This window comes from Sinocyclocheilus anshuiensis, unplaced genomic scaffold (genome assembly GCF_001515605.1).
Source record: "Sinocyclocheilus anshuiensis isolate Anshui unplaced genomic scaffold, SAMN03320099.WGS_v1.1 scaffold2749, whole genome shotgun sequence".
Lineage (NCBI taxonomy): Eukaryota > Metazoa > Chordata > Actinopteri > Cypriniformes > Cyprinidae > Sinocyclocheilus > Sinocyclocheilus anshuiensis.
The window spans coordinates 392,837-404,067 of record NW_015554047.1 but is presented as its reverse complement, the minus strand read 5'-3'; the positions used below and the strand labels follow the sequence as shown (position 1 = coordinate 404,067).

The 11,231-nt window shown below is 41.8% G+C and overlaps 2 protein-coding genes across 2 annotated transcripts in view; one reads left to right on the top strand and one right to left on the bottom strand.

The window, feature by feature from the left end:
* Nucleotides 1–1,464, top strand: part of LOC107668441 (uncharacterized) — a 4,674-nt gene extending 3,210 nt beyond the window's left edge. The window contains exon 4 of the mRNA XM_016460307.1: nt 1,178–1,464. Within this exon, the coding sequence (XP_016315793.1) occupies nt 1,178–1,464 (287 nt within the window). The remainder of the gene's footprint in view (nt 1–1,177) is intronic.
* A 6,201-nt stretch (nt 1,465–7,665) lies between these two features.
* On the bottom strand, nt 7,666–10,139 carry LOC107668462 (interferon regulatory factor 1-like). The gene is made up of 9 exons (XM_016460335.1): nt 10,032–10,139; nt 9,497–9,587; nt 9,309–9,408; nt 9,021–9,229; nt 8,848–8,929; nt 8,656–8,763; nt 8,535–8,563; nt 8,291–8,420; nt 7,666–8,198 (listed from the first exon to the last, which is right to left on the bottom strand). Exons 2-9 carry the CDS (start codon nt 9,581–9,583, stop codon nt 8,077–8,079), a joined length of 867 nt encoding a protein of 288 aa, XP_016315821.1. The 5' UTR covers nt 9,584–9,587; nt 10,032–10,139; the 3' UTR covers nt 7,666–8,076.
* Between the last annotated feature and the right edge of the window lie 1,092 nt (nt 10,140–11,231).

The window sequence follows — 11,231 nt, the reverse complement described above, 5'->3', positions numbered from 1 at the left end:
TTTTTCAGGATTCACAGATGAACAGAAAGTTCAAAAGAACAGCATTTATTTGAAATATAAATCTACTGTAACTTTATAAATGTCTTTACTGTAACTTTTGATCAATTTAATGTGTCCTTAATGAATAAAAGTATTAATTAAAATGTTTTTAACTGTACTGAACCCAAACTTGAACAGTTGTGTATTAATGTCCACTGGTTTTATGTTTTTAATGTTACGAATGAATAAATAAAATCCAAGGCATTTGAAAAAGACATAAAAACAAATGATGAAGGTAAAAAGTTCCCAAGAGTGTTGCCCGTAGTTGAAAAATGCTGAATGCTCAGGATATGACTATTGTGGAAGCAAACAGTCTTGTGGAATGTGTCAAAAACCCATATGATTATGTTCCTCTTTCTGTCAGTGATGTGTACGATTGGAAGGACAGAGAAATCTCCCGCCGCACCGAGAGAGCCACGATAGAGCGGCCTGTTCAAGTACACTAACTAGAGATCTGCTGCCAAACCAGAGTGGAAACTGGGATTTAATAATGCTTTATTACATTTGACCTCTGCTGAAGGAATCGTGACCATTTACAGGAATAGTTCAGGTGAATGGGTGCCGTCAGAATGAGTCCAAACAGCTGATAAAAACATCACAATAATCCACAAGTAATCCACAGCACTCCAGTCCATCAGTTAACATCTGGAGAAGACAAAAGCTGAAACAAATCCCGCATTAAGACGTTTTTAACTAAAATACATTGAGTTCATAATCCATAATAACGCTTCCTCCAGTGAAAAAGTGCATCTCTTGTTGTTGTATCAGATTGCATCACATTTTAATTTGTGGCTGAACTATTGCTTTAAGATTTAACAGGCTAATATTTAACAAGAATATCACAAAAAAAGAATGTAAACATGAATTTTAATAACAATTTTAAGCAGCACTTTCTTTAAGCAACATTTTTTTAAAGTTGTGTGTGTGTGTGTGTGTGTGTGTGTGTGTGTGTGTGTGTTGGTGAGTGTGTGCTATATGTTTGCATACTTCAGATATATGCATAATTCATTCTTTGGACAGTAGCGTCAGAGGTGTCAGACTCGTCTGACTGATGCATGTTCATGATTGACAGATTAATGAAAATTCACTGCATGTCATTTTTTTGTTTGTTTTTCCTGTTTAATTATTTGATTGACAGGTGGCTTGTGGGTCGCTCTGGTGCTGCTATGTCAGACTCAGACTCAGGGTGAAGGTCAAGGTCAGACTCAGACTCAGGGTGAAGGTCAGGGTCAGACTCAGACTCAGACTCAGGGTGAAGGTCAAGGTCAGACTCAGACTCAGGGTGAAGGTCAGGGTCAGACTCAGACTCAGACTCAGGGTGAAGGTCAAGGTCAGACTCAGACTCAGGGTGAAGGTCAGGGTCAGACTCAGACTCAGACTCAGGGTGAAGGTCAAGGTCAGACTCAGACTCAAGACTCAGGGTGAAGGTCAAGGTCAGACTCAGACTCAGGGTGAAGGTCAAGGTCAGACTCAGCCTCAGACTCAGGGTGAAGGTCAAGGTCAAGGTCAAGGTCAAGGTCAGGCTGAGGGTCTGGTTTTTGGCATATCTCTCCCCACCAGTGACTAAGCACTGATCTGAGGACAGATCCGTCCGCAGCTGCTCCAGTGCCCCAGATGTTTTCAGTTGTGTGAATTCTTAAATAATGTGTTATTCGGCCGTAATGTATTTCTGCTTTGGTCACGTGTGTGTTTGTCTGCTCGACTGGCTGGATGAGTCCAGCGCTTTAATCACTTTTCTGGTGTGACAAGCATTTCAATAGAAGCACAAAGAACAACTATCTGAAGGCAGTGCCAAGATAACAAGAGCTTCAAAAACACGGATCAGCTCGAGTGAATGTTTGCTCAGAGCTTTAATGTAATCAGACACATGCCGCGTGTAAACGACACAGATGATCGAGACGAATCAGTCATTTTGTCTTTCTCTCAGTGTAAATCGCCAGTCAGTTCAACAGAACCCGAGCGAGTGCGTTTAAGTGATATTTTAGTATCATTGACACACTATTGTTTTGTTGTTGTTGTTGTTGTTTTTTGATGTTTTGAATTTTTTTTTTACATTTAATTTAATTTAATGTTTTTACATTTTTGTTGTTTTATTTTTGTCATTTTATTTATTTATTTATTTATTTAAATGTCTGTATAGTTTTTTTTGTCTTTTTTATTTCAGTTTTAGTTTTAATTGTTTTACTACATCAAACTACATTTAAACTAAATGAAAAATGAGAAATGTTGCTTGGCACCTAGCTGAAATTAAATGTTTAAATTTTTTTTTTAGATTTACATTTACATTCATTTGGCTGACACTTTTATTCAAAGCGACTTACAATTGAGGAATACATAAAGCAATTTCAGCATTCAAACATTCAAATAGTAAAAGAAAGGACAGGAAGGGATAAGGATAAAAGCTCACGGAAGAGATGAGTTTTCAGTTGTTTCTTGAAGACTTGTGTTGTACCTCTCTGCAATGGGGCAATGAGCCGCCGCTTGTTTACCGACCGCAGGCTTCTGGAGGGGATATAGACGCTTAGAAGAGAGTGGAGGTGGGAGGGTGAGGAGGCCGTGGCTGTTCTGTAGGCGAGCACCAGTGACTTGAACTTGATGCGAGTCTGCCAGTGCAGAGAGATGAGAAGCGGTGTGACATGGGCTCTCTTGAGCGCACTGAAAACAAGACGTGCTGCTGCATTTTGAATCATTTGCAGAGGTCTGATTGCAGATGATGGAAGTCCAGCCAGAAGAGCTTTGCAATAGTCCATCCTAGAAATGACAAAGGCCTGGACAAGAAGTTGTGTTGCATGTTCTGTTGGGAAGGGTCTGATCTTCCTGATGTTGTGCAGTGCAAACCTGCATGATGTGATATGATCTTTAAAGGTCAGCTGATCATCAAGGATCACCCCAAGATTCCTGGCAGGGAAGACGAGGAGCTCAGTCTTTGCCAGGTTGAGTTGCAGGTGATGTTCTTTCATCCACGCTGAGATGTCCGACAGGCAGCCTGAGATCCGAGCCGGTGCCATGGGCCTCATTTATAAAGCATCCATTGCTCAGATTTGATCTTAGCGTGTATGTGTGCTTAAATCCACGCCAGCGCTCATATTTGTAAAAACTTTCTTTGACGTGGAAAAGTGCTTAGCGTCACGTCAGGGTCTGAGCAGACGTACTCACTTTTTCTTGTCGGAGCACTGCAGGTTTTTGGAAATGTAAGCTGTTCTTGCAGCTAGCTGTTCTAAATTAAAGAATTTGGATGATGACTGGTGATCTTTTACATGTTAATGATATTAATTAGGAGTCATTTACAAGGCAGAGAGCTGAAACCATTCAGTTGCGCGCAAGATCAAGATCATTTGCAATTCATAGATTTCACATCTGAAAGAGAGGCGTGCGTGCATTTTCTGTACATACGTTCATTTTATGAATCACACGTACGCATATTTGAGAGATGTTTGTAAGATCACATTTAGGATGGTTTCTGCACAACATTTTATAAATGAGGACCATTGTGCCTGAATGATGTGTCCCAGTGAAGTAGTGTATATGGAGAAGAGGAGCGGTCCGAGTACCGATCCCTGAGGAACCCCAGTGATCATTTGGTGTGCTTTAGATACCTCTTCTCCCCAAGAAACCCTGAAGGACCTACCTGTGAGGTAAGACTCAAACCAGTGGAGTGCAGTTCTGGTGAAGCCCAGTGATGAGAGGGTGGACAGAAGGATTTGATGATTAACAGTGTCGAATGCAGCAGATAGATCCGGTCGAATGAGAACTGAAGATCTGAACTCAGCTCTTGCACTGCGTAGCGCTTCAGTGACTGACAGCAAGGAGGTTTCAGTTGATTGGCCACTTTTCCAGATTGGTTATTGTCCAGCAGGCTGTTCTGTGAAAGGAAGGACACTTGGTTGAACGCAATGCTTTCAGGTGATTTTGCTATGAACGGGAGGAGAGAGACGGGTCTGTAGCTATCTATAAGTGAAATGTCTAGTGTCGTTTTTGAGCATTTGGGTTATATTATTTTATATTTCAAATATTTTATATTTCAAGTCACAACTGGACATATTTCATCTAACCGGGAGTAGATGATTTCATCATCAAGTGAGGTGCGAGTGCATTAGAGCAGACAAAACGTCACGTCTGGATTTCTCTCCATCTGAGTGTGTTTAATGGATGTGAGTCTGTTGTCCTCATTGCACTCAGTGAGGGATGGAGTAACAGGCATAACACTTTCACCGCATGATATCTTATCGACTGTACATGTCTCTTCATATTTCACTGTACTTATTTCAATAATTTTGTTTCTGTGTGTGCTAATGGTTGGCCAGTAACTCATAGTTCCATTCATAAATATCAAATCTGATTGGATTCATGACACTTTGATGGGACAGTTCATCCAAAAATCATAATTCTGTCATCATTTACTCTAAATCTCGTTCTAATCTGTGTGACTTTCTCCTGAAGACATTTTGAAGAACGCTGGACTCCAAGCAAGACACTGAGACGTTTCTCAAAACATCTTCTTGAGGACATGAGGACGAGTAAATGATGACAGAATGATGATTTTTGTGTGAACTATCCCTTTTAACAACTACAAGACATGAATATTACTTCAACACACAAAGCGTCAGTAAGCGAGAAATTAGAAACTGGCCTTCAAAAATGGTGCAGAGTGTGATGTTGGTGAAATGTTCAAATATTATCAGAATAAATGATTACAGGTACTTATAGGCAATATGAAGTACATGCTTGTCTGTATGAAAGTGAGTGCACAGCAGGTTTGCAGTCCTGCATTAACAGATGAAGCGCTCTATAGCAGGCTCTAATGTGGGAAAGCATGTGGCAGAACAACTGTGTAAGGTGTAGGTATTTGCTGTAAATTTAGCTTGCAACAGCTGATAAAATCAGTGATATGTAGGTGGGTTAGTCGTTGGTATGCCGTTTTACGAGTCTAAAACTGTCTGAGTGACAGTTTTAATGTATTTGAATGAATGTATTTCCTCATGAAGAAAACGAGCAGAGGAGGTTCAGATCTGTGATGTATGACACGACCGTCCATAAATCACACCGTCTAACATATATCATGCATACATGTAGAGAAAGGCCTCGGCGGTCGGTTAGAGGAAACGGCTCGCTGGATGTTTTCATCACACTTCCTTTCCTCCTTTGTGTTTCAGAGAGCAAGATTTAATGCCGGGAGCCTGTGCTGTGTGAAACCTCAGACCTGTGAAGACCAGAGTCTCAAGCCACCACATTCATCAACAAACTCCACGCTTCGCTGTTTTAATAGCTGAATATCCGTTTACTCGGCTCTGGAGCCATTTTGCTTTTCCTCACTCGTCACTTGTTTAATGTGTTTTCTTGATTGCATTCGATGCCCTTGATGCTTTTCTCTAAACTGACTTATTTATCTGTGTGAAGGGTTTCAGCTCTAATGCTCACTCTTGCCTAAACAAAGAAAAATAAACTGCTTTCCTCACTCAATAATGCCTGGAATTCTCTGAATTACATTATAACAGAAACACAACTATTAACTGTCTAAGTCAGAGCAAGAGCAATGAATGTTTTTTTACATGTATTTATTTTTTGCTCCATATCAAGTTGAAATGAATTAAGCAGACTCTCTGTATCAGTTCCAAACTCGTACGATTCTCTTTCTTCTGTGGAACAAGGAAGATTTGTTGAAGAATCAACAACATAATAGTCAGTGGGGTCTAAAGTTTCAAGCACCAAAACGAACATAAATGTGGTATAAAAGTGATCGTACAACTGAGCCTTCTGAAGCCATACGATCACTTTACATGACGAACAGAGAGAAATGTAAGCGCTTAAACACTTTCACATCAGCTCATCTTTACAGACCCTTCTGAAAATTAAGTATGCTTTAAAAAGAGCGCTTATTACAGAAATAATATACTTCATAAGAATAGTCATTCTCACTATTAACTATGAACTTTGCCTCAAAAAACTGAATTTGCTGCTTATTAATGGTTAGTAAGGTAATTGCTAAGTTTAGATATGGGGTGAATTAAGGCATCTAAAATATGATCATGTATTAATATGTGCTTTATCAGTACTAACAAACAGCCAATATGCCAGTAATATGCATGCTGATAAACAACTAGTTAACAGTGGGAACCGGTCCCTAAACTAAAGTGTTACTGGGTATACTTAAGTGTGAACTGAATATAACCTTAACTGTGTTGTTTACAATTGAATCAAATTTATATTAAATGCAATTAGTTGACACGCTTAAGCATGAAGTATTTCATACTTACTTCTATTGTCTTTGAAATATGGTTACAGTTCTGCTGAACGTACCGACAAGCGTTTATGGTGAACTGTAAGATACTCCTAGATGACTGCTTTATCAGTGCTCATCGTGTCATTGATAAGCCGGCCATTTACTGCCTGATCTGCCTTCATATTTCATCCTGATGAACAGACCGCAGCTCTTTCCTTCCCACTTCATGCCAGTCTAATGAACCATGATCAATATCACTCAGACCAGAGGAGAAGCCGAAGGTTTTTCCCCATTTCTGTCACCTGATGGAGTTTTGTTACCACTGCCTCGTTTGGCTCGATTAGGATGATCTCAGATGAGACCAAGCTCTTGGACTGAATCCAGCTGGACTCTGCTCTTCTGAACTCAACGCATCTGAATAATGACTCCACTGTCTTTACAGCACAATCTGAGTTTCCATCAGGGTTTCTCCTGTTCATCACTGTGGAGCTGCTTCCACTCAATCTCTACTGTATAAAGCTCTGTAGAAATAAAGCTGACTTGACTATAATGCCATTTCTGTTTAAACTTGAATATCATGTGTTTAAATATCTCTCTATTTACATGTTTGCAATGAAGAATGTGCAGTTTACTACATTTTTAAAAAACTTTAAAAGTGCACTATTTAAGTGTACATGAGTGAACTTAAGTGGCCTTTTATTTCATTAATATGACATCATCTGCAAGAAGTAAAAAAAAAAAATCAGCTTTAAAGATATGAAGTTCATTGCAAATGCACATGCAATACAATTCAGCACATTGCTTTTCACAAGGTGAGGCCGGATCCAATATGGCAACGTGTCAATAACATCAGCCCTAATTGGTTCTTGTGTGTCACATGACTTACCGTCACTTCAGGAGATTAAACCTCCAGAGTTGCATGAATCCTTTGTGATGACATCAGCTAAATATCTATCTTATTTTGCGTTCTGCAGGTGATTTGATGTGAGGCTGTGCACATGACGAGAGGATTGTTATTTTGGGTGAACTGTCTCTTTAAAGAGACTACAGTGTGCACTGTAAAAAGTGGCTTAAAGAGTTATTTCTACCTGATGTAACCCATAAATATTAAGTTTGCATAAATCAGTGTATCTAGGTTGATTCACTGATGTTAAATAATATATAAACTAGTTCATTTAGATGTAACTATTTGTATGTTTTTCAATTTGTGTTTGCAATGACTTGAACTAGCTATTTTTATAACAATATTTTCTTTTATTCATTTTTGGCTCTTCAGACTAAATGAAAATCAGAAATGGTGTTTGTAATAAAACAAGTTTAATTTAAATAACAAAGGCAAAATCTCTCTCTCAGAAAAGCATAACACGAACAACAGCAAATAAATTCATTTTGTTTTTTATTACAAATAAATATTTACAGTATGTACAGTGTAGAACCCCTTCCCAAACTCTCATCTGATAAATGTGTAAAATGAATATATATATATATATATATATATATATACCCTATCGGTGAGGAAACCCCTGCCATGATGAGCACATAACGGAGTCGCTCCAGTTCACATTGCATGAGGTTACACGGTCACAGAGCTGCACAAGAGGAGCGAAAGCCATGAGCCGGCGTCTAGTTTCACTTCTGGAAGATCCTAGAGAGAAAGCGTTTCTGAAGAGCACCCGTCTGTCCCGCGAGGATCAGCAGAATCCAGACGTATGAACGAACGAGACATATGAGGTATGAGCCATTGTGTGGATCGGAGTCCATTGTCCATGAGTGAGAAGATGTGCGTGAGACATTGTCCGAGGAGCGAGGCGGCGCTCTCAGAGAGGACACATGGTCTGTGGCATGGAGCTGCTGTTCATTAGCTCGGTGTAGGTGCAGAGAGAGTCGTCACACAGGTCTGGGGTCAGTTCAGTGTAGAGCCGGAACTCCAGCTCCTCTCCTGCAGCAACAGGACAGAGAAACACACGTGAGATCCTGCTCAGCTCAGAACAGACACCAGACACTCGTCTACAGCGCTCGCGCAACATTTACCTGAGCTTTCGCTCCACTGGCTCTCTGGACTCAGAGATTCTGTTGTGCCTGCTTCATTGGCCAGGAACCCCTTTGTAAAGAAATTGCTCTGCAGCCACTGCGTGCTGTCATGTTCCAATTGCCGTGAGATCTGCAAGAGCAAAACACAGAACTTGTAAGCCGCTGGCTTTTGCTTGTTCTTTCATTACGGGGTATTCCTGTCAATGAAAAAGCACAATGCACAAAGAGCAAAGGTCACACTCACCTCAATGATGGCTTCGTTCTCCTCCAGGTCTGCGGGTGGAAAGATGGCGAAAACACAGGGTGAGTTTGAGCCAGTGATCAGTGATAGAGACACAGGGGAAGCGAGGCGAGAGCTCTGTTACCTGTGGAGTGCACCGGAGACACCTGGAACTTGCTGATGTACAGGTCTTCAGGACAGTTGGCGATCTCCACCTCGTATGCAGGGGTGTCTTCGGAGGGGCTGGCGGTGCCTTCGGGGAAAAGACACACGTGATGAGCATCACACTCTTGTGAACATCTAGCTCCGATAGAAAGTCAAATCTGAGAAGCCTTACTTAGATTGACGGTGCTGTTGATGGTGTTCTCCTGGGTCATTTCTGAGTGCATCTTGTAAACGTCGGCGTCCTCCGTCTTGATCTGAACACACAAACACACGTCTTTAATGCTGCGATCTGGATGCATGCCAAATCCAAGCACCTGCGCTGCAGACTCGCTGGCACACGCTTACCTTGCGTTTGCGGCTGTCGCGGCTCCTGGATCTCTTGACTTTCTTCTTGGTGATGGCGGCCAGCATGCGGTAGACTCTCACCGCGCCGCAGCCTTTGTTGATGCTCTTGTCCTTCACCTCTTCGATGTCGGGGAGCGAGTTCATGGCACAGCGGAAGTTGGCTTTCCAGGTCTTGGGGTCGGGCTGGGTCTCTCCCTCCTTGTATTTACCTGAGGAACACAAGCAGCAGTGTGAGCGCACCTGTGGTGGACTGTGATCTCAGACGTGTGCGCTCGAGCGATCGCTCACCTGTGTGAATGGCCCACTGCTTGAACAGACAGGCATCTTTATCCACCTGCCAGCCGTGCCGAGCCGCGTGTTTCCACGGGATGGAGAACATCTTCTCCTCCTGAAAGCATTGCAGATCCATTAGAACACTGCTGCTGTCTCCAGATGGTTATCTGGATGGTTGTGAGTAGATGATGATATTTCTTTACCTTGTTGACCCACATGAGTCCAGCGATGGTGTTGGAGTCGATTTTGCCCTCCAGCCAGGGTCGCATGCGCATTCGGGACACAGGCATGTTTCTGTAGAAGCAGACAGAAGCTGGTTTACTCGCTGTGCATCTGGAGGGAGGCGCTTTGACAAGTTCATGACCAGGAAACGGCACTTTGTCTTTCTTCTCTGAGAAATTCCACTGTGCAAAATTCTCAGTCTTTGCTAAATATTTATTTTATGATGTATTCATGTGGTTTGTTCAGTTAGTTTTTACATCTAAGCAAAGATGCATCTACAAAACACATCAAAGCAAAATGAAAAAGTTACTTTTGATGCTGTTGTTGTTTTTGCAACATTGTTGCTGCGTGTTGCTGTAACTTGCATTCATTACTAACAGTCGAATTAGTCTATCACATTATTTATTTAACCAGAAAAACAACACACGTCTACAACTGAAGCCAAGCATTTCTAAGTATAAATGCAATAATAATATTCAATGCAATAAAACGTTTCATATTATCAAAGGCACTTACAGTATAATAAAATGTTGTATCCAAATGAGAAAAACTGCAAACAGAGTAAGTCCTGTAAAGGCGTGAATCCACTCTAAGAAGTGCAGCTGAAGGTCTGTCTAGATCAGCTCGCGCTTACTGTACGGAGGAGGCGGCGGCGCTCGGTATATATAGCGCTGGCGGGGATTTTTCCCGGTGAGCATCCCGCGCATGCGCACACAGAGCAGCCGCTCTACTATTGGAGCAGGCTGATTTCCGAGAAATCATGCTGTTATGAGATAGAAGGGCTACGTGCGGAAAACAATTCAGTTTGGATAAACACACACACACATCCTCAACATGACACCACAGAATATCACACACACCCACACACACACAATGCATGTGTTATTGCCACGATAATCAACAATTCACAACAACAACAACAATAATAATAATAATAGGTTGACAGAATTAACCCCTAATAATAATAATAATATTAATAACAATAGTAATAATGATAATAATAGATGTCGTTGTTAATTATAGCATTCACTTCCACTCACTTCACATAAATAGGGTGAATTCAGGTAAACTGTACACTAATCTGAATGAACCCTGTATCGCATCATGCATCTCTTCAATACGAGTAAATCTGACACCAGCAGCAATGTTTAGTCCATGCAAGCATTTACCCGCTCTTAATGTAAATACAGCGAGCGTGTCTTCTTTCTACAGTGAGTTATATGAGTGTGTTATGAACACAGAATAAAGTGCATAGTGTCAGGGTTCAGTTCGCGAGAGAAGTCGGTGTGTCTGACGCGCCGCTGGGGGGCGTCACTGTAGAGCTACTGAAACAGCCCGCGTTATAAAGAAACTCAGCTGATGACAGTCCTGCGATCTTGCGCGAGCGCTGGCATTTTAGGTTTCGGGATCCGTAATTCTGCTGAAGGAATGAGCCTCGAGCGCTAAAGGCGTGCGTGTCTTTTGTTTGTTTGTTTTTAAAACAGTAATGTGTTGTTTGCTGTCAGAAAACGCATTTTAGGGGCATCTGACGCAGGACGCGTTAAAAACAGCGCAGCGCGACGCAACGCTCTCGAGGTGTTTTTAGCAGAACGCAGCTGTCAGTCTGACCCAGAATCACAGCGCGAGCGCATGACGAAGATGATGATGAAGGTGATGTAATCCCGCCGCTGGCAGCAGGGGGCGTGGCGCGCGCGGAGGCGGTGTTTTCCCGCGGAG